The sequence below is a fragment of the Salmo salar genome, chromosome 14 (genome assembly GCF_965601325.2).
Source record: "Salmo salar chromosome 14, fSalSal1, whole genome shotgun sequence".
NCBI lineage: Eukaryota > Metazoa > Chordata > Actinopteri > Salmoniformes > Salmonidae > Salmo > Salmo salar.
Genome location: NC_138304.1, coordinates 36,006,048 through 36,029,906, shown reverse-complemented (window position 1 = coordinate 36,029,906; position 23,859 = coordinate 36,006,048). Strand labels below are relative to the sequence as shown.

General features: G+C 44.8%; 1 protein-coding gene across 4 annotated transcripts; it reads left to right on the top strand.

Moving 5' to 3' along the window:
* Positions 1 to 1,779: 1,779 nt before the first annotated feature.
* On the top strand, positions 1,780 to 22,527 carry LOC106569417 (SUN domain-containing ossification factor). Of its 4 annotated transcripts, XM_014140757.3 has the most exons (23): positions 1,780 to 2,072; positions 7,260 to 7,353; positions 7,500 to 7,688; positions 8,056 to 8,507; positions 8,826 to 8,964; positions 9,116 to 9,221; positions 9,386 to 9,510; positions 9,622 to 9,689; positions 10,729 to 10,836; positions 11,153 to 11,258; positions 11,665 to 11,685; positions 12,627 to 12,682; positions 15,020 to 15,102; positions 15,418 to 15,453; positions 16,153 to 16,218; positions 16,436 to 16,577; positions 16,950 to 18,305; positions 18,458 to 18,545; positions 18,872 to 18,976; positions 19,231 to 19,379; positions 20,009 to 20,100; positions 20,663 to 20,718; positions 20,896 to 22,527. In XM_014140757.3, the coding sequence occupies exons 1-23, from the start codon at positions 2,011 to 2,013 to the stop codon at positions 21,316 to 21,318; spliced, it is 4,122 nt and encodes a 1,373-aa protein (XP_013996232.3). In that variant the 5' UTR covers positions 1,780 to 2,010; the 3' UTR covers positions 21,319 to 22,527. The 4 variants fall into 4 exon arrangements, with proteins under 4 accessions (XP_013996232.3, XP_013996233.3, XP_013996234.3 ...); XM_014140758.3 differs by lacking the exon at positions 11,665 to 11,685; XM_014140759.3 differs by lacking the exon at positions 15,418 to 15,453.
* The last annotated feature ends 1,332 nt before the right edge of the window (positions 22,528 to 23,859 follow it).

Genomic DNA, 23,859 nt, shown 5'->3' with positions numbered 1-23,859 from the left:
CTTCCTTTCCTGTGGTGGTCCTCATGAGAGCCAGTTTCATCATAGCGCTTGATGGTTTTTGCGACTGCACTTGAAGAAACTTTAAACGTTTTTGACATTTTCCAGATTGACTGACCTTCATGTCTTAAAGTAATGATGGACTGTCATTTCTCTTTGCTTATTTTGAGCTGTTCTTGCCATAACATGGACTTGGTATTTTACCAAATAGGGCTATCTTCTGCATACCACCCCTATCTTGTCACAACACAACTGGCACACCTGTTAATTAAAATGCATTCCAGGTGACTACCTCATGAAGCTGGTTGAGAGAATGCCAAGAGTGTGCAAAGCTGTCATCAAAGCACAGGGTGGCTACCTTGAATAATCTCTAATATAAAATATTTGATTTGTTTAACACATTTTTGGTTACTACATGATTCCATATATGTCATTTCATAGTGTTGATGTCTTCACTATTATTCTACAATGTAGAAAATAGTAAAAAAATAAAAACCCTGGAATGAGCAGGTGTGTCCAAACTTTTGACTGGTACTGTACATGAAGAGCTAACATTAATAATATGCACGTCAATCTCTCTTGGTTTAAAGTAGAGGAGCGATTGACTTCATCACTACTTGTTTTTGTGAGAAGTATTGACATGTTGAATGCACCGAGCTGTCTGTTTAAACTACTAACACACAGCTCAGACACCCATGCATACCCCACAAGACATGCCACCGGAGTTCTCTTCAAAGTCTCTGAGTCCAGAACAGACTATTGGAGGCACACAGTACGACATAGAGCCATGACTACATGGAAATCTTTTCCACATCAGGTAACCGATGCAAGCAGTAAAATCTGATTGAAAAAAGAGAGATAAAAATACACCTTATGGAACAGCGGGGACTGTGAAGAGACACACACACGGGCACAAACACACGCACACACACACTCATGATAACATACACATTATACACACGTACACATGGGTTTTGGGTTGTAGATAATGTGGTAGTATAGTAGTGGCTGGCCTGAGGGCACACACTTAAGGTGTTGTGAAATCTGTTGTGAAATGTATTGTAATGTTTTTAAAGTTAACTGCCTTAATTTTGCTGGACCCCAGGAAGCGTAGCTGCTGCCTTGGCATCAGCTAATGGGGATCCTTAATAAATACAAACTCTTTTTTTTTTTAAAGCTCAAATTTTTTAAACATTTTTTTAAACATTTTTAGTCATTTAGCAGATGCTCTTATCCAGAGCGACTTACAGTAGTGAATGCATACATTTCATTTCATGCATTTTATTTTTTTGTAATGGCCCCCCGTGGGAATCGAACCCACAACCCTGGCATTGCACACACCATGCTGGCGTTGCAAACACCATGCTTCCCTGTGGCTCAGACTATCAAATCAAATTGTATTTGTCACATGCACTGAATACAACAGGTGTAGGTAGACCTTACAGTGGAATGCTTACTTACAAGCTCTTTCCCGAAGATGCAGCTTTAAATGGATGCACAAGAATGAAGCTATACAAGGAGTATATACAAAGAATACCTCCAACTCATAAATTAGTAATTTGCCAATTTCCTGTAAAGGTCCATTCCCCTATCTAGTACTCAACAACAAAAAACATTTTTAACTGTCACATTTTACACTCATTTGTGTCATAGTTCATAATCATAGTATGGGAATTTGACAGGGACACACTGGTACACCACATTTTTTAAACACCTCTACGAACTTTACTACGCAACAGCGTTGCTGCGTTTTCATTGGACAGAGCCGGGGACGCGGCGGATGACACAGCTATCGCGTTGGCGGAACGCAAGGTCTCCAGCTCCAGTGGATTTGACAGGAGCCAACAGTTCAACACAACACCACTTTTAGGAAACTAGAAGTTAGGTGTCGGACCTGTAACTTGTAGTAGAAGTTAGACATATTCACGTTGAGTTAAAACATACAACTGTTGAATAACGACAGTATTGATACATGTGTAGGTAGACGGCGATAATGTTGGACCCTGCGGGAGGATGATGAAGAAGAGATTGTGGCGAGTTGTGTCAGCGTGCCTACTTGTGTTATTACTGTGTTGGTAAGTTTTAGCTCTACGGTACTTTTGTTTTCATAACAAGGAATGTGTTTTACCTCACTAGTTAACTATGTACGTTAGCCAAAGCATGTTGGAAGAGATGCTACATTAACGATAACTACGGCAAACAGCGTTAACTAGCTTGCTAGCCAGATTAGCTAGCTAGCTAAATTACCTGCTAACGTACCTCAGAGTTAGATAGCGAACGTTAGCCAGCTAGCTAGTGTTCACCAGTAGCGTTGGCTAGCTCAGGCAAATGCAGTTTGTATTTTAACAATTCATATCATTATGCCTCAGCCTGCCTCCATCACCAGAAAGTGGAGTATAGGACCCTAATAGTAACTTAACTAGCTACATAAACAATATCTCTATCATACTGAATAGGCTAGGTTAAATAACACACTATTGCCGAGTTGTTGCACCTCCTGTATTGATTTCTAATATGTTCTGTGAGTCACATAATACATTTTACCCTCACAGTCAAGAATTTGACTCTTCAGCTCTTGAAGGGATTACAGCCTATTTAGTCACTCAGCTAGCAGGCTCGCTGCGTTTTAGGTCCTGACCCCTGGCTGTAAATCCTTCATCACCAAAGTTCAGAGGGTCCATCCAGAGGTGATGAGAATCTAGGATAGGCTTAATGATGAAGAATGCACCTGGTTTACTGTAACGGCACACATGAATGCTGCATTGATGCTCAGAGATTCCAATAGCCTGAAGTCCTTTCGAGGAAAGTGATGCCTTATGAACCAGTTGCTTCTTGGCCCTTACATTTTTGAAAGTGTACCACTGGTCCGGCTCAGCGAGATTATGTTGCATGCACAAAGTAAACACAGTAGTGCAGGGATTGACATTAAGGTCTGAAAGGCACTCGGCCATGGCATTGGGCAAGTGAGGAGTATTTTTGGGTTGCCAGAAAATGATTACTTGCCCGAAAAGTAGGCTAGCTATTTACACCTACACACGGGACGAACTAGACATAGCAGACTACTGGAATTATTTGTATATTGATTGTTATCAGTAAAAACAAATCGGCAATAAGGCAACCCTTCATTTCCACAACTAAGAGTGTTGAAGCGCAAGGCTAAACTTCTGTTATTTTGTTCCCGTAGCTATCAAGTTGTAGAAGCGTGAAGTGAACAGATACTGTGTGAGAGTAGTCTTGCGTCATGCTCATTTGGGGTGCTGCTCGTTGAACCGTCATCTCGCTGAGTTTACTTTTAAATGTACCTGGCCTAGGCTGTAATTTTGCCCACGCATTAGTGGAAACTCATTAATGAGCTAAGCATCTGGAAAGTACCTAGTTAGGTGCAATGTGATGTGTAAACCTCCCCCTGAACTTTGTACTGCTATGATATGACATATTGATGGCTATCTCCTTCCTCAGACTGCAGTGTTGGAGGCTACCCCTCCTTTATTCTACTCAGGCCTGAAGGAGTATTATTGACAGTCCCACCCCTGGATGCAAATCTAACTTTCTCAATGTACCAATAATCTGCCCTTTATCCTGAAGTGTGCACTTGTTTACTTCCCTTCAAGGATTCAAGAGGGGAGAGTCCACTTCAGGCAGAGGGTGTGTTTATGCTCAGGGAAGAGTGCTCAGTCACAATCACACCTTGGGTGTATCACTGTAAATGAGTCATAGAATGTGCCAGTTAGGCTGCTACTCCCTTATCTTGTTACTCATAGTTTATCACTATAATTAGTATGTCGTTAGAGGGAATTGAGCTAAAATCTGCCATCTAGCACTGGTCCCGGTATTCACATCATCATATTATGTCCGTCTACATTTGATTCCTGTTTAAACGACCGGTAGTACTTCTAGGCTTGGGCGATATACCATTTATACCGTATACCGATGGTATGATTTTCAATAAAAAAAAAAATGTTTTGGGGGGGGCATGCTACGCCACTGCTTATAACAAACTATAAGTAAAAACTGCAATATCTTACTTTTTTGGAGACCAGACCAAATTCACATAGAATTCTGAGTTATAGATGTGTCATTCTCATTGAAAGCAAGTATAAGAAGCTGTAGATCTGTTCTATGTGCACGATTTCTTTGCTTCCCATTCTTAAGTTTTGGTTTTGGGTCTTTTATTTTGGGATTGTATGCCAGCATTAAACATCTGAAAATACAACATTTTTGGTGATTGAAAATATATTTCACAGTGGTGGAATCAGTAGGTGTGTCCAAACTTTTGACTGGTACTGTGTATATACAGTACCAGTCAAAAGTTTGTACACGCCTACTTATTCCAAAGCTTTTATTTATTTTTTACTATTTTCTACATTGTAGAATAATAGTGAAGACATCAAAACTATGAAATAACACATTTGGAATCATGTAGTAAAATCAAAATATATTTTATATTTGAGATTCTTTAAAGTAGCCACCCTTTGCCTTGATGACAGCTTTGCACACTCTTGGCATTCTCTCAACCAACTTCATGAGGTAGTAATCTGTAATGCATTTCAATTAACAGGTGTGCCTTGTTAAAAGTTAATTTGTGGAATTTCTTTCCATCTTAATGCGTTTGAGCCAATCAGTTGTGTTGTGACAAGGTAGGGGTGGTATACAGAAGATGGCCCTATTTGGTAAAAAAAAAAAACTCAAATAAGCAAAGATAAACGACAGTCCATCATTACTTTAAGACATGAAGGTCAGTCAATCTGGAAAATTTCAAGAACTTTGAAAGTTTCTTCAAGTGCAGTTGCAAAAACCATCAAGCACTATGATGAAACTGGCTCTCACAAGGACCGCCACACGAAAGGAAGACCCAGCTGCAGAAGATAAGTTCAGAGGCTGCAGAGGATAAGTTCATTAGAGTTAACTGCATCTCAGATTGCAGCCCAAATAAATGCTTCACAGAGTTCAAGTAACGAGACACATCTCAACAGGTTCGGTGAATCAGGCCTTCATGGTCGAATTACTGCAAAGAAACCACTACTAAAAGACACCAATATGAAGAAGAGAATCATGGGCAATGGACATTAGACCGCTGGAAATCTGTCCTTTGGTCTGATGAGATTTTTGGTTCCAACTACCATGTGGGACGCAGAGTAGGTGAACGGATGATCTCTGCATGTGTGGTTCCCACCGTGAAGCATGGAGGTGTGATGGTGTGGGGGTGCTTTGCTGGTGACACTGTCTGTGATTTATTTAGAATTCAAGGCACACTTAACCAGCATTCTGCAGTGATACGCCGTCCCATCTGGTTTGCGCTTAGTGGGACTATCATTTGCTTTTCAACAGGACAATGACCCAACACACCTCCAGGCTGTGTAAGGGCTATTTGAGCAAGGAGAGTGATGGAGTGCTGCATCAGATGACCTGGCCTCCACAATCACCCGACCTCAACCCAACTGAGATGGTTTGATGAGTTGGACCACAGAGTGAAGGAAAAGCAGGCAACACGTTCTCAGCATATGTGGGAACTCCTTCAAGACTGTTGGAAAAGCATTCCAGGTGAAGCTGTTGAGAGAATGCCAAGAGTGTGCAAAGCTGTCATCAAGGCAAAGGGTGGCTACTTTTTGGTGCAGTTGCCGTACCAGGCAGTGATGCAGCCCGACAGGATGCTCTCAATTGTGCATCTGTAAAAGTTTGAGGGTTTTAAGTGACAAGCCAAATTTCTTCAGCCTCCTGAGGTTGAAGAGGCTCTGTTGCGCCTTCTTCACCACACTGTCTGTGTGGGTGGACCATTTCAGTTTGTCTGTGATGTGTACACCGAGGAACTTAAAACTTTCCACTTTCTCCACTGCTGTCTCTTCGATGTGGATAGGGGGGTGCTCCCTCTGCTGTTTCCTGAAGTCCACGATCATCTCCTTTTGTTTTGTTGACGTTGAGTGAGAGGTTGTTTTCCTGACACCGCACTCCGAGCGCCCTCATCTCCTCCCTATAGGCTGTCTTGTCGTTCTTGGTAATCAAGCCTACTACTGTTGTCGTCGGCAACATTTCTGATTGAGTTGGAGGTGTGCATGGCCATGTGGTCCTGTGTGAACAGGGAGTACAGGAGGGGGCTGAGCAGCAGTAAATGAGTAGGTGTGTCCAAACTTGACTGGTACTGTATATCATTTTTTTCTTTTATTTTTATAGCGCCCCTTGTGTGCACTTCCGGTAATACCATATACCCTGGTATGGTACAGAAATGGTATGACGGTATGAACATCTGGATACCGCCCAACCCTAAGTACTACTACTCATTTTAACTACAACTCATAATTCAAATTCCTCAGACTTGTAGGGATGTATGCTAGGCTTATGGTTTTGATTACATTTTACTGCAGTATATTTGGTAAGTAGGCCTACTTTTGCTTTACTGCCTAGTTTTTTTCTACTGCCTATTGTTAAAGTGGCCACACACTCTAATACATCATTTGTTGTCCAACGAAACCTCCATGGCTCCTTAGAGGTTACATTAAGGCTGTTGGATCTGAATTAAAAGTTAAATAAACACCCTACAACTTATATTATTTGTGTCTTACCAGACTCCAGTGGCCAAGCACAGTAGACTACTTACCCTATAAATCTCACTGCTAGACAAGGCCAAGTTAGTGGTGCAGCTGTTTGACACTGCAGCTTAACACAATGACCTCTGTCCCCAGTAGAAATGTGACATTGTTGTGAGTGGAACTATTTAAAGCCTTGTCATGACTGGCGATCTCTGTTATCCCGTGCCAGGATTCACTAGACAGCTGTGACATTGACTTGTCCATTTCCTTGACAGACTGTCAGCAGACAGTGGCATGCGTTTTTTAATTTCCCTGTGCAGCCACATGGCATAAGGTTTTGACTTTGACCTCCCACCTCCAGCCTGGCCTGCCCCCCCACTGTGATAAGATACACTGTGAGAGAGACACACTGTCAGCCACCTAGTCGTTCCCATGTCGCCTCTTTCAGCTCTGAAACTGCTGGGCAGCAGCTCCCTCTGTTTGATTATGACTCATTCATTGATTCTTTGAAATCAAGTTGTTTTCCTTCTGGTCAAGGCTTGTACTTGTTGGAACGGTAAACACAGTGACACTAGGTTACAGTATATTTCCACACCTTAATAGCATTAGGGTCAATTTCATCTAAATTCAGGAAGTAAACAGAAATTCCAATTCCACTATTCCTATTGCTCTCACTCTCACTCTGCGGCCCCCATGCCTAAATCAATAACACTGATGTCTTCTCCTATGTTATCTCAGGCACCCCACTAAATATGTTAGCTGCACAGAGAAACCCCCAGAGGCTCAGACCCAGAGTCTGAAGGAAGATCCTGGCGACAGGTCCCATCACAAGGTACATCACCTGCTTCATCTGTTTGGACCATCTATCCTGCCTTTTGTTACATACCTAGTATAACATATCAACAACTCTCTTGTTGATATGATACCTGTTTCTTTAATGTTGGATACGACAACTAATGTTTACTTCCGGTCCGTCAGGGTGTTGTTCAGTTAGAGGATGGCTGGGGGTCCCAGTATGTCCAGCACCTATCTGAAGAGGAGGTGCTGCCAGAGGGAGAGGAGGTGCTGCCAGAGGGAGAGGAGGTGGAGACACAGCAGCAGGGCCTAGCAGAAGAGGAGGGGGCGGGGACTCCAGGCACTGAGGTGGAGAACAAGGAGCATGTACAGGTATTTGTGTTTTGGTTATGTTTTTATTTGGATCCCCATTTCGCTGTTAGAATTGCGATCTACTCTTCCTGGGGTCCAAAAGGTACAGGTACTGCTGTGATGAATTATAAGAAGTAGACCTGAAGAACTACTCCACTCTGGCTTTCTTACTGTATGTGAAGCAGATGTCTATTTCTTTAGTTCAAGAGCAGATTGAGACTTGCATACCATCCACCAGACTTATTGACCAGACCTATTGATTGTTCCCGAAATCATTGTATCATAAAAGGTTGTACAACACATACTGCACAGGCAGGTGGATGGTTGTCATAGGCCATCAATATTAAGTTCTGTCTTTTACTGAAAGTGCAGTGATAATGTTTTCCAGACGTTGGACCTGGACGATTCTGAGAAGGAGCCAGAGACAGCAGAACCAGAGGCCGAGCCAGAGACAGCAGAACCAGAGGCCGAGCCAGAGACAGCAGAACCAGAGGCCGAGCCAGAGACAGCAGAACCAGAGGCCGAGCCAGAGACAGCAGAACCAGTGGGCGAGCAGCCACCTCCAGAGGCTGTTGTCACCCAAGAGCTGCAGCCAACCCCCACCTCTGACCTATTCCCTCCATCCTCTGCCCCTGCCCTCAACCCCGTCACTGAAGACCCCTCCATGCCCCATGGCTCATCCTCTAGTGTACCAGAGGATACTTTGTCTGATGTCTCTGTATTGGAATTCAGCGATACTGATCTTGCCACAGACGACTGTGAAGCTGGAGAAACCAACCCCTTTGATGAATCCTGGACCTGCGTGAGTAGCGGGTCCAAGATCCAGGACCAGAGTCCCAGGTATTGTGACTTGGAATGTAGAATGTACATCTCGCAAATCTTTTCCTGAAACGCTTATTTTCAAGTCTTGTGAAAGCAAAAAGTATTTTGTAGAATTCTCACAAACGGTCCAGGAAACCAAACCAGGGAATTGAATTTCATATGTGAAAACGCCCTAACCTTCCCTGAGGCCTGAACTTGTGTTAGCTCCTAGAGAGCTAATGGCTTTAGCACAAATGGCTAACACAGTCAAGTGGCGCACAGGAGGCTTAGGTTCGACCCCAGTTGCTTTTACCAGTGTTTGAATGTAGGCTCTCTTTCTATTGTCCCCCTCTGTAGTCTTCCTGTTGTCCTGGAGAAACTTAACAATGCTCGAGGAAAGGGCACCAAGACCGACATAGACCCCCAGACACGTCAGGCCTCAGCGGTACTGGCTCAGGTGGCCAACACCTCCCGCATGCTCAAAGAACCGGTAGAGGTACACCAACATTTGTTGCATAGCAATAATGTTTTCTGATGCTTATAGTCCCACTCCAAGCTTAATTAAGCCCACCTCAAATGCTTGAGTATATGATGATTGAAGTAAGTATTTGAACCAGGTCTGATGTACTGTTGACTGCTGTTGCTAGGGCTTCGCCACGGAGAAGGATCCTAATGTGGCAACCAAGGATGCGGAGGACATCCCCACCTTTGACGAGTGGAAGAAGAAAATTATGGAGGTGGAGAAGGAGAAGAGTAAGATGTTCCTGTCACTCACTCACTCACTCACTCACTCACTCACTCACTCACTCACTCACTCACTCACTCACTCACTCACTCACTCACTCACTCACTCACTCACTCACTCACTCACTCACTCACTCACTGGTTTTGATTTAAAACTGTATCTCTCTTCATAGCTCTGGCCACTCACATCTCCACCAGCGGTGGCTCTCACGCTGTAAAGAAGGTGCAGAAGAACTTCAACAACTATGCCTCGGTGGAGTGTGGGGCCAAGATCCTGGGCTCTAACCCAGAGGCCAAGGTATCTATTTCAAACTGTCACCCTCCAAACCCATCTATATATTCAGTTGATACAATTGATTTTAATAGCTAGCTTTGCATATTTTGATGGAAGGATCTTGTTTTCTGTCAGAGTACTTCAGCCATATTAATGGAGAGCATGGATCATTACATGTTAAACCCCTGCAGCAACAAGATCTGGTGAGTGTGTGCGTGTGTTTGGAGATCCCTGTGTGTACATGTGTTTCTGTCTCTCAAACATGGCTTATGTTCTTATCCTTCCTCTAAAACCTCCCTGCTCTTATTCCCTTTATAAGCACAGAGAGAACAACATCCACTATTCCACTCACTACCTACTGAATCCTCTCTCTCTCTCTCTCTCTCGCCCCTTTTCTCTCTCTCTCTCTCTCTCTCTCTCGCCCCTTCTCTCTCTCTCTCTCTCTCTCTCTCTCTCGCCCCTTCTCTCTCTCTCTCTCTCTCTCTCTCTCTCTCTCTCTCGCCCCTTCTCTCTCTCTCTCTCTCTCCCTCGCCCCTTCTCTCTCTCTCTCTCTCTCTCTCTCTCGCCCCTTCTCTCTCTCTCTCTCTCTCCCTCGCCCCTTCTCTCTCTCTCTCTCTCGCCCCTTCTCTCTCTCTCTCTCTCTCTCGCCCCTTCTCTCTCTCTCTCTCTCCCTCGCCCCTTCTCTCTCTCTCTCTCTCTCTCTCTCTCTCGCCTCTTCTCTCTCTCTCGCCCCTTCTCTCTCTCTCGCCCCTTCTCCCTCTCTCTCTTGCTTGCTCCCTCTCTCTCTCGCTCCCTCTCGCTCTCTCTCTCGCCCCTTCTCTCTCTCTTTCGCCCGCCCCTTCTCTCTCTTTCGCCCTCTCTTTCGCACGCCCCTTCTCGCTCTCGCCCTTTCTCTCGCCCCCTCTCTCTCTCTCTCTCGCCCCTTCTCTCTCTCTCTCGCCCCTTCTCTCTCTCGCCCCTTCTCTCTCCCTCTCTCGCTCTCTCACCCCTTCTTTCTCTTGCTCTCTCTCTCGCCCCTTCTCTCTTTCGCTCTCTCTCGCCCCTTCTCGCTCGCGCCCTTTTTCTCTCTCTCTCGCCCCCTCTCTCTCTCTCTCGCCCCTTCTCTCTCTCTCTCGCCCCCTCTCTCTCTCTCGCCCCCTCTCTCTCTCTCTCTCTCGCCCCTTCTCTCTCTCTCTCGCCCCTTCTCTCTCTCTCTCTCGCCCCTTCTCTCTCTCTCTCTCTTGCCCCTACTCTCTCTCTCAGGTTCATCATCGAGCTGTGCGATCCCATCCAGGTGAAGCAGTTGGACATTGCTAACTTTGAGCTCTTCTCCTCCACACCCAAAGACTTCCTGGTCTCCATCAGTGACAGGTTTGATTTTTAGCCATAGATCTGGGGCATGTTCATTAAGGCACGCATGGAAAAATGTTTTAAACCATTTAAAAACTGAAACGAAAATGTGCTGTTATTGGACAAGTTAATATAGTTTCTCCCTGTTTCAGTCAGTTTTCTTCTTTTTGGTGCTTTATGAACACAACTACAATGGGAATATCTTGATTTGATATCTTTCAAACTGTCATTTGATGCTGAACATCATACGTTACTAAAATAGTCAGTACTATTGGACTAATAAGGATTGATCAATAGGTTGAATGATGTTGGATGTTGTTGGATGATGCTCCCTCAGGTACCCGACCAACAAGTGGGTGAAGCTGGGCACTTTTCATGCTCGGGAGGAGCGCACTGTTCAGAGTTTCCCTCTAGACGAGCATCTGTACGCCAAATATGTCAAGGTGTGTATGGCATTCTCCTGCACCTTCTGTTATCTACCCCCTCCTTTACTCCCATTCTAGTCATCCAGGTCTCTCTTGGGAAAGAGGGGACTACTTGATTAATTACAAATAAAATCAAGACTACAGTAGCCCCCTCTTTACTCTGTTATGGCCCTCTGCTTCACAAGTGGGTCAAACTCAAATCCCGCTCTGGGCTGTTTGTGTGTTTGTGCTGGTCCTCTCATTCTAGAGTAATGTTTTACAAATGTACAAAACATTTGAGCCTTTCTCATCTTTAAACTGATGCTTCTGTACCTCTTCTCTGAAGAGCGGAACAGGGACCAGCATTCATCCATTGGTCCTATTTTAAATGCATGTATGCTTCTTGTAATTACTTGTTTCTCTTCCTTTGTTTCTCCTGCTTCAGATGTTCACCAAGTACATAAAGGTTAGCCTATTTCTCTCTTAGAGGTGGTTGGTCTGTGGAGGAGCATGTAGAGGGTTGGAGGGAAGGGCTTTGGTGTTACAATGCTAACAGTAGGAGAAGCTTGCTAACTGATCAGCACCAGCTTACACTAGGCCAGGAAGCAAATAATCCTTCTATCTAGATAAAGCCACTGAACATATCTCTGTAATCATTATAATTCATCTAGTCATGTCAGTCATGAGAATACCATGTCATTTTGACAGTAGAGATTTTGACTGTGGAGTAGCCCATGCTTTAAAGGGCAACTTCTCTGATAGGCCGTTTTCTATGTGGCATCGATATGAGTCAGAAACATTTATTTTAGTGTCAAAGTTGACTACAAAGTGTAAATAGGATTACTTTTGTTCATTAAGTCTGTCTCGTCTATAACTGTATTTTGTAAGTGAGTTCGTCATGACTTACTTGAGGGTTGGGTTTTGAGTTCGACAATGCTCACTTGCCTTTTTCATCTTAGATTCATTCAGACTAATTTGAGGAAGGAATATTGACTTTGCTGCTATGGTGTCTCATGGGGGACAAACATCTAACTGCCACATCAAACCATATTCCCTTGACTGAGGTCTTGACTTTTATTAATGAACAACAGAGAAACACATTTGGAATTGTTGCATTCAGTCTCTCTTTAAGTGTGTAGGGCAAGGCGGTTCATCACAGCTTCAAAGTGTTCTATATATCTGTAATAGCTTGTCGCTGACCAGCCAGACAATCATCAATGTTAACAACAACTAACTTGAATTTGACTATTTGTCCCACGATTTCAATAACAGTTTAACCACTGGCCAAATCATAGCTTTGCCAAGTGTTCATATTGCAACATGATTATTATCACTGAGCGTGTAGAACAGTCCCACCATGCAGTGATGCCTGTCTCCTGGATGTAAATGATGTCTGTTTCATCGCAGGTGGAGCTGGTCTCTCACCATGGATCTGAACACTTCTGCCCACTCAGTCTCATAAGGTAGGCAATGAATGGAAGAACTTTGAGTTAATGGAATTTTTACAGTCATTGAGGAAAAAACCCCCAGATAAGATAAAGATGCATCAATTTACTGAATCAACAGGTATTTGTCATATTTGCCAATTCGGAAAGTATTCAGACCCCTCCACTTTTGCCACATTTTGTTATGTTACAGCCTTATTCTGAAATGGATTAAAAAAAAAGAATACAGAGCAGAATACCCCTAATGACAAAGTGAAAACAGGTTTTTAGAAATAAAAAACAGAAATACCTTATTTACATAAGTAGTCAGACTGTTTGCTATGAGACTCGAAATTGAGCTCAGGTGCATCCTGTTTCCATGGATCATCCTTGAGATGTTTCTAGAACTTGATTGAAGTCCACCTGTGGTATATTCAATTGATTGGACATGATTTGGAAAGGCACAAACCTGTCTATATAAGGTCCCACAGTCGACAGTGCATGTCAGAGCAAAAACCAAGCCATGAGGTTGAAGGAATTGTCCGTAGAGCTCCGAGACAAGATTGTGTTTCGGCACAGATCTGGGGAAGGGTACCAAAACATTTCTGCAGCATAGAAGAACCCAAGAACACAGTGGCCTCCATCATTCTTAAATGGAAGAAGTTTGGCCGCCCGGCCAAACTGATCAATCAGGGGGAGAAGGTCCTTGGTCAGGGAGGTGACCAAGAACCCATTGGTCACTCTGAGTTCCAGAGTTCCTCTGGAGAGATGGGAGAACCTTCCAGAAGGACAACCATCTCTGCAGCACTCCACCAATCAGGCCTTTATGGTAGAGTGGCCAGACGGAAGCCGCTCCTCAATAAAAGGCACATGACGGGTCTCTTGGAGTTTGCCAAAAGGCACCTGAAGGACTCTGACCATGAGAAACAAGACTTTCTGGTCTGAAGAAGCTAAGAGAGAGAGAGAGCGAGAGAGAGAGAGAGAGAGAGAGAGAGAGAAGGGGCGAGAGGAGGAAACCTGGCACCATCCCTACGGTGAAGCATGGTGGTGGCAGCATCATGCTGTGGGGATGTTTTACAGCAGCAGGGACTGGGACACTAGTCAGGATCAAGGGAAAGAAGAACGGAGCAAAGTACAGAGAGATCCTTGATGAAAACCTGTTCCAGAGCGCTCAGGACCTCAGACTGGGGTGAAGGTTCACCTTCCAACAGGACAATTATCCTAAGCACACAGCCAAGACAACGCAGGAGTGGCTTCGGGACAAGTCTCTGAATGTCCTTGAGTGGCCCAGCCAGATCCCGGACTTGAACCCGATCGAACATCTCTGGAGAGACCTGAAAATAGCTGTGCAGCGACGCTCCCCATCCAACCTGACAGAATTTGAGAGGATCTGCAGAGAACAATGGGAGAAACTCCCCAAATACAGGTGTGCCAAGCCTGTAGCGTCATACCCAAGAAGACTTGAGGCTGTAATCACTGCCAGAGGTGCTTCAACAAAGTACTAAGAAAGGGATCTGAATGCTTATGTAAATGTGATATAATTTTTTTTTTTATACATTTTGCTAAAATGTATAAACCTTTTTATTTTAGAATAAGGCTGTAACGTAACAAAGTGGAAAAGTGAAGGGTCTGAATACTTTCTGAAGGCACTGTATAATAGTGTACGAGTGTGAGGCGGCAGGTAGAGCTTTGGGCCAGTAACCAGAAGGTTGCTGGATCGAATCCCCGAGTTGACAAGGTAAAATTCTGTCGTTCTGCCCCTGAGCAAGGCAGTTAACCCACTGTTCCCCGGGCGCCGAAGATGTGGATGTCGATTTAAGGTGGTTCAGAGGGGTTGGGTTAAATGCGGAAGACACATTTCCGTTGAATACATTTAGTTTGACAACTGTATCCCCTTTTCCTTTCCACTGATAAGTTTACCCCATGTCGCCCCTCACCAGTCTTGCATCTGGAGCTGCTAGTGTTGTACTGTTGAACTGATCTCTCTCTCTCTAAGCTGCCTCGTGTCAGGGGCACTGGGAGGTAGCTCTGGCTGTCAAAGTTTGCAGGACATTTTGTTTTCAAAAAGTACAGCTAGCCACTTGCTTAACATGCTTTTTCTCCTACAGAGGCATTAGTTGTAAAACAAAAAGACAGCTGGAGCTTAATGTACCAACGCCCACCACTAGGGACCATACGGGCTCATTGTATTCTTGTGGACTTAAACACACAATACATTGGTAGTATTTGCTAACTCTCAGTTTGATGTTAGTTTAAACATTTTATTTTAGGATATCTTAGCTATCATTTGTTATGTTATTACTGGGCTCCTGGTGTATCTTTGTCTTCCCTAAGGTGACTGCTAGACAGTATAACATGTCTTCCTTTCTGTTGAAGGGTTTTTGGAACGAGTATGGTGGAGGAGTATGAGGAGATCGCTGACCCCCTGGACAGACCAGACGACCAGGATGACGACCTCGGTGAGAGCCTCCTATTCTTCTGCACTATCTGAAATACTTGTCAATATTCTCTCAACCATCACAGTCATAAACATATATAAATAAAATGTCTCTGGTCATACGTATCAGACAGTGAATACATGATAATATATGACACATTCATCAATGTACATTAACATGTTACAAGTACACAGCAACATTTTCACCTTATGAGGAGACTAGATGGAATATGTCAACAAAGTCCTGAAGTACTATTATACAGGTGTTATGATCTAAATATCAGAGTAAGAAATTGACGGACACTATGAAAGCTCTAACCAAGTTTATTCGTCCAAGGGATGGAACAGCTGAACAAAGACATTTCCACCAGTGGTAGTATTATATACCCCAATTTGGGTGACATCCTCCTCTCTAAACATTACATCTCTATTGCTAGACAGGAAATTAAATGACGTGGGCAATAAACTGTTCCTTCTCCCTTAACGTGACCTGACCTCGACCCCCTTCCTCACTAATCCACATCTCTCCATCCTTATCAGTGCCTGCCACATGACTATCTTTCCTTCACTACAATACATTCCAAGCTTAACTACATCCACCATAACCATTCCTCCTACAGATAACCATTCACTTCTGGTGTAGACCCTAGACTATGGCACCCCTCATGTCTCTAGTAGAACTGATGATTAACAATATTTAAAGTTTAGGAATCCCAACCCATCACAGGTTAATGTCATTTGTACCACTCACCTTTGAACTGTTTGGATGTTGTTCCTGGTGAGTGGGATGTTGTTCCTGGTGAGTGGGATGTTGTTCCTGGTGAGTGGGATGTTGTTCCTGGTGAGTGGGATGTTGTTCCTGGTGAGTGGGATGTTGTTCCTGGTGAGTGGGATGTTGTTCCTGGTGAGTGGGATGTTGTTCCTGGTGAGTGGGATGTTGTTCCTGGTGAGTGGGATGTTGTTCCTGGTGAGTGGGATGTTGTTCCTGGTGAGTGGGATGTTGTTCCTGGTGAGTGGGATGTTGTTCCTGGTGAGTGGGATGTTATCTCTCCTGTGTGTGTGTGACCTTCAGATTATCCTCTTGGATACGCTCCTGCAGAGGACAAGGCTTCAAATGACCTCATAGGATCAGCCAAGGGTGAGATACAGACAAATAAATATCCCATTACACCAGTCACACAACTATGGTTTGATCCTGCGTGTAAGTGTCTTTGAGACTCACAGGGTTCCCACCCCTCTTAGTATTGAACAAATGATATCTGTCATACCTGAGTCTGTAAACCCTTTGTGACGTCTATGTGGGGAGGGATTCAATGACTGGTATAAGTATTCACTCATGGGCTGTCTTGTTCCAGACGTCATTCTGAACATGGTGAACAACATTAAAGTCAACGTGCTGGGGGGAGGACCAGGTGAAGGGAACTTCTCAGGCCAGACAGTGAACCTGACTGTCGTTACATCATCTGACCCTGACACCACCACCACCCTCATCCCAGTGTAAGTACCAGCCAACCAGGCATTTTTTCACTTAGTCTTTCACTTGATATAGATCTACAGTAATGGCAGACATTTTGTCATTTAAACTGCTGAAGTGTTTATTTTTTTAAGTCTGGCGGCAATGGTATTTACCAGAGTATATTAGAAGTCAGCTAAATGTGATAGTTTGTGATTCCTATTATAATAAATCACATTTCTGTCAGGGCCTGCAGGTTACCGTGCTTGGATGTGCATTATTGGTATTTTGTAGCTGTAATAGCTTACGTCCCTGTCTCTCTTTCTCTGTGTCTTTCTCCCTGTTTCTGTCTCTCATTCTCCCTGTTTCTCCATGTTTCTGTCTAATTCTATCCCTGTTTCTGTCTCTGTTCTCAGGCCTGACGCTGTAGAGGTGGAGCAGCCTGAAGTACTAGAGGACCCTGATGTCACTACCACAGGGGAACCCAAACCAGAGCATGTAACTGAAGAGGAGCAGGTATTCTCTCCTATAGAGGAGAAGGAGAAGGTCCAGTCTATAGTCACCATGCTGGAGGAGGAAGAGGATGGGAGGGAGAGAGAGGAGCACCGTTGCCCTGGCCATCGACAGCAAGAAAGCCTTGACTACTGTGGCCTATCTTCCTCCTCTTCTTGGTCCTGCTCAGCCTCCCTCCAGGAGTACCTCGTTCACCAGTGTTCCTTTCAGAGGAACTATACCAGCCAGGAGAGGAAACCAGAGGCTACTCCAGCTCCAGTCACCCCCACCACCCCGTCACAGCAGCTGCCCATCTCCCCCACGCCCATCCAGACACCCCAGCAGCCACACACTCAGGAGGAACAACCCCAGGAGAGGGAGCCAAGCTCTGCCCATGGGGGGAGAGAAGCCAGGCCCAATGACACCCCACCACACCTTCCATGGGTTGAGACTGAGGCAGTGGGAGAGGTAGAGCCCAGTATGGAGCTGCCCCACCTAGAGCCCAGCCAGACCTCCACCCTGCCCAGACCCAGCTCCACCGACACCTCCAGCTCTGCCGCCAGGCCCACCCCTGCCGTGGAGCCTCCACTCCACACTTCATCCAAAGACCTGCCTGGGCAGAAGCACCCGATCACTGGGGCAGAGAAAAGCCAGGAGGTGCAGCAGGAGGAGATCAGGCAGCCTCCCACTGTCGCCACCTCCAGCTCCAGTGGAGCTGTGGAGCAGAGCTGGGGAACCCCTGTAGAGGAGAGTCCCTGTCCGGAAGTCCAGCCTGTAGATCAAGACAACATCCCGGTCATCCACCAACCACATGTGGCTGATCCACTCCCCCCACCCCTCCTCACTACCTCCACCCCCACAGAGCAGCAGCAGCCTCTGGGATCCCCACCTAAACCAGCGGGTGCCGGCGGCGGCAACACTACTCCTGAGGAGCAGAGCTCTGTCCCCGTCGTGGTCATGACGGAGCCCCCCTCGCACGGCCAGGCCGTGGCCACGGAAACCAAGGGGGAGGGGGAGCTTGTGGAGGACATCCTCTTCACCCCGTCACCCAATGGCAACGGGCAGCAGCTGCCTCGCCCCACCTCCTTCCAGCCCCCCTCTCCTTCCCCTTTAGACTTCTATGCAGAGCTCCACAACGCCACGGAGCAGGGGAACGGGAACCCGATGCACGGCTCCACCAGCCAGAAGGAGTCTGTGTTCATGAGGCTCAACAACCGCATCAAGGCCCTGGAGATGAACATGTCGCTGAGCGGACGTTATCTAGAGCAACTCAGCCAGAGGTACGGGGGCCTCAGGGATTCATGGATCGCCATTGGCTGAGCATTGAGCACCATCCTGCTGGTTTTATTAACTGTCAGATGTCAGACATATTGCAACTAGAGTTAGTCAATTGAAGATGGTGATGCTGATACTTCTGTGTGTTTTGTTGAAGGTACCGAAGGCAGATGGAAGAGATGCAGAGGGCTTTCAACCAAACCATCATCAAACTGCAGAACACATCCAGGATGGCAGAGGAGCAGGTGGGGAGTGGAGGGGGTCCTACAGTGTGTTTGTCTAGAACGTTACATACTGCGTAGCCTATCTTAAGATGGGTATCTTTTGGCCTTTTAATATATATATTTTTTTTTAACCTTTATTTAACTAGGAAAGTCAGTTAACAACAAATTCTTATTTACAATGATGGCCTAGGAACAGTGGGTTAATTGCCTTGTTCAGGGGCAGAATTACAGATTTTGTCATCTAGTCACTCACAATTGCAGGGAGGGTGTCATTTGCAATATATGGGAACATGGCTTGTGAGAGTGTTTGTGATTGGTCAGCTCAAAAGTTTCCTTTGTCCCTATAGGACCAGAGACAGACAGAGTTCATCCATTCGTTGCAGGGCCAGCTGGAGGACGTCACACAGCTGGTGCTCAACCTGTCTGTCAGAGTCAGCCAGCTGCAGAGCCAGGTAGATACTACATCATCTCTACCCTATTGAATACAGCAGGTTTGGGGTCAATACATTTCAATTCAGTCAGTGGTAAGTAAACTAAAGACCTACTCCTCATTGCTTTTCAACAAGGAGGTTTGCCACCTGAATTGACATGGAATTGAAACCAACCCTGGAATGCAGCAGTAAAATGTATTATATATTTCTTTACACCCCTTACCAATCACAGCACATGGCTGCAGTGTGCTAACTTGGCCCTGTCTCTGTTGTAGGTGTCAGACAGGCAGAGCTACCTCCTGCTGTGCCTGGTGTTGTGTTTGATCCTGGGCCTGCTGCTGTGTGTCCAGCACTGTCGCATGACTGCCATGCAGCCTCCCTCCACAGACCCTCCTATAACCTACAGCTACTGCTCCCCAGAGAGGTATCTACACTCACATCCTCTGCTTATGTCCTACTAGGGGGAACACCAGTGGTTGTGATTATGTACTGCTTATGAATGGGTTACGAATGTGTTATGAAGTCCTTACATAGGTACTCTTCAATTGGTGTTACCACATCTCATCCAAGGGACACCACACACTCACCTGCACATTATTGTTGACATACATGAAGTGTCATCAGGATGCTGTGTTTAAAGTAACTTTCCGGTGTTTCCAGGTTTCTATTGAATATGACCTATAATTAATTACAATATGAGTAAAATAGTTTTCCTTCCAAATGTTTTTTTATTAAGTATGTTAAAAAGCAGCTTTTCTGTGTTGGAATGGTATGGGCGTATACCGGTCATTAAAGATATTCACGCCAGTAGACCTCTGATTGGCCAGTGCAACATCCTCTGAGGAAATATCAAGCATTTTTTAAACGCTCTGTTTGAGGTGGGGTTTTTGAAGTGTTTTTTTTTCTCCAATTTATGATTTTGCCACATATGAGTATAGGATGAGTCAGCAACATTATTTGGGTATGAGTTAACAATATGAACTTTTAAAAGTGAGATTTTCACTGACAGTTACTTTAAGTCTGAGTCTAATTCATCCTGTCTCCTCCCCTCAGGCGTTTCTCTGAATATGAAGACATGAGCTTGAAGAGACGAGCCTCATATCCTCTCCTGCTCTCTGATTCCTTTCAGTTACCTACCACTGAAGGCAAGTTTACTTATGACTGTCTGTATGTGTGTGTGGAGGAGTGTGTACTTCCTGATTCCTCATTCTAAGGTTTAGGTTTGTGGTAGCTCATTCATAGACACTGTCTACCTTAGTGGCTGTCTATTCATGAAGGTATCTTCTGGCCGGGGGAGTTTTGTTAAGAGCCCTGACACGCGGTTTTTAACCGATAACACGCATTGCTTGCGGTACGATTTTGGAAACATAATTTCTCGCTGATATGAAAGATGCGTTCCTTATTAAAAGAAACTGTGTTAGGGTTCCACACAGCAATATTTCCATCGCTTGTTTACGGAAGACAGAGGCGACCCCCTGTGCTCATTAGCTATCTAGCATGCTCGAACACCTGTGTGTTGGGATTGTAGTTTACATGGTCCCAACAGTAAGCGGTGTTTATAGCTGAGAACCCTTGGGATAAGGCAGAATGCCTTGGGTTCTCGAGAGCAAGGTTTGTGGTTGCTGTTTGGCTGATTTTGTAATATTGTTTCACAATCAGTTTTTTAAATATAATTTGCTTACTATTTTCACCTTCTTGTGCTTGCAGGTGCAGAGTCACTGCAAACTGTTGAACCAATTAATTTTCCACCAGCTAATAAAAAGGTATGGATGGAACAGTGTCGCTATCTCAAGGAAATTCTCAACACTCTCTCTCTCACATATAACTGTATCATGTATAACTGTATCATGAACATGATCTCTCCTCATCGCCAACCTCAACAAATAAAATCTCTCTCCTCAACCCTTCCACCCTCTGTCCCCAACCCTTCTCTGCTGAAGAAACGCAGTAAGATGAAGACCGTGGAGACCCTGAAGTGCACTGCTTTCTGTGCTCCTTTGCTTGCTAACCGAGCGCCCATATATAACGGCCGTGGCACCATGGACCCTCTACCCCGCACGGGGCATCTGAGCCACCCTGCCTTCAGGGACCCCCCCTCTGAGGGCAGCTCCGAGGGCTCCTCCCAGTCGGACGAGCCCTCCTTCTGCGGCCTCGCTTCTGCCTCCTGCACACGCCTCTGTGACGGCCTGCCCCTGCCCAGGAGCAGGGCAGAGAAGCAGGCGTTCAAGCCTGGGCGCGTGGATCTCCTGCAGGCCCCACGGAGAGACGGGAGTGACGCTACACCCACCATCCTAAACCTGCAGGACCTCATTGGGGGGGAAAAAGAGCTAGCTGCAGGGAGGCTGGGAGTGATGGCGCTCTGAGGTCCTGTCTGACACAGACTGCTCCTCCTTCAGACTCTGGAACACTCATCCTCTGAAAGGAGGGTTGTTGTTATCTCTGTATACATAGGAGGCTTTAAACTAGGACGCAAATGAGACAATCCCTCTTCTTCCACCTCCTAACCAGCATGTTATGTTCTGTCCATGTTTTCTGTCAAACCTTTTGTCAGGCTCTTTTGTTATGAGGTTAATAATGGCAACCTTAAAAGATAAGTTCACTTTTTTTTAACCAAATCTGTATTTTGGATGTAAATGGCATGTTCTAGAATAAAACATGAACAAAAGCTCAAAAATCACCTAAATACGTCATTTTAGACACACAACTTGTGAAATTGTCTTTCCGAACTTTATCTGCAGTGTTATATTTCATTTTGTGTGACTCAAGCAGTTTCCCCTATCCATCTGTGCTTATTTTCCGTGTAGCCTGAGCATGCGCACCCAGAAAAGTATAATGGGCTACACAGAGAAGTATCGCTCGAGTCGCACAATATGAAATATGTTGCCAATAAAGTTTGAAGTGACAAAATGTAATGTGTACAACATCTAAAGACCTGCATCACTATAGTGAGAGCATTGCCATTTCTAAAAGGATGTATTTGGGTGACTTTAGAGCTTTTGTTTTGCTTTATCCACACCCTGGCACTGCAGAATGAACAGGAGGAAGTCTATCTCTGGTTGGGGTAAGTTTATCAAAAACAAGTGAAATCGGAAAAATGTCTGGGCACTTTTATAACATCCCATTTACATTCAAAATACAGATTCTCCTTTAAAGGTGCACAATGTAACAATCAAAACTACAAATAATAGCCAATGTCAATGATGGGCTAAAGGAATACAATTCCATAAGAGGAAAATCTAAGTTAGAATTTGCTTTTACCAGTGAGTTGCTGGTCTAGCCATGTTCAGTTCATAGAAACAGCAGGTTCTTCCTGTTTCAAGATTGGTTCTCATTTTCTGAAGTTGAAAACATTTTATTATATTAGGGATAAATGGGCCCTATCTAAGCTATTTGACCACAGTAAAAGTCCAGCAACACCTGCTATGACCTAGCTTTTTGTTAAAACTTGTTTTGTAATTTATGGACTAGTGGGTAGATTGTACCACGGTTGGACACCTGAAATGTCACTTAAATATAAATCGTTAATATATTTATCATATGAATAAATGCAGGTTGAGACTTTTCTACTATTACGTTGGGGACTTTTATTTAGACATTTCCCCAAAATGCTGTGACCTGGAAGTGACATTCTAATCTGGGTGACGGAAGAGGAAGCGAGATGGCCCACTCCCTCATTTTTTTGGGTTACATTACAATCAATGAACTAAGCAGGCCAGACCCAGCTCCTATTGCATTGGGGTCTATGGGAGAACCACCCTGTTAAGCAGACCGGATTTATTTATATTTCTTTCAATGGTAAGCAGCCTGAGTTCACTATCTTCATTTATCCACCATCTTTGGCTGACAAGAAGCCTGGGGTCACAGGTGTTGTTTACAGAGCTAGCTAGTCTAGGACTGCGCAAAAGAACTTGACTGCAACTGGGTTTTCTTCAGCCAGCACGCCGGTAACATTTCAGTGTGTAGTACCTGGATGCCACAGTAAATACCTCGGAGCTGATGGCAATACTGTTAGCCTTGCAGTGGGTGGAGGAAGTCAAGTCAGACAGAGTAGTTATTTGCTCTGATTCATGTGCAGTGTTGATGAGTCTCCAGTCCTTTAGCTCACGTAGCAGATAAGACCGTAATGAGGTGCTACAAACCCATGGCAGGATTAGACAGATGGGTATACAGATACCGTTTACTTGGGTCCCAGCCCATGTGGGGGTGGAGGCAGTTGATGTACTGGCTAAACATGCACTTAGTAGTGGGATGTTGTAGTTTCAATGAGCAAGGCAGAGGTAAAATGCCTGATATGGACAATGATGTTGCAGAGATGGCAGGAGCAGTGGAATAGAGATACTAAGGGCAGGCATTTATTTCAAGTACAGAGGAAAGTCGAGGAGGACAGCAGGAAGGGACAGAAGAGAGGAGGCTATTTTTTTACAAGAATAAGGGTGGGACACAGCCAGTTGAATAAGACCTTACATGGGATGGGAAAGCATCCAGCAGGATTTAAAAAAACAACATTTATTTCACCTTTATTTAACCAGGTAGGCTAGTTGAGAACAAGTTCTCATTTACAACTGCGACCTGGCCAAGATAAAGGAAAGCAGTTCAACACATGCAACAACACAGAGTTACACATGGAATAAACAAACATACAGTTGGTAATACAGTAGAAAAAGTCTATATACAGTGTGTGCAAATGAGGTAGGATAAGGGAGGTAAGGCAATAAATAGGCCATGGTGGCGAAGTAATTACAATATACCAATTAAACATTGGAGTGACAGATGTGCAGAAGATGAATGTGCAAGTAGAGATACTGGGGTGCAAAGGAGCAAGATAAATAAATAAATACAGTACTGGGATGAGGTAGTTGGATGGGCACTTTACAGATGGGCTATGTACAGGTGCAGTGATCTGT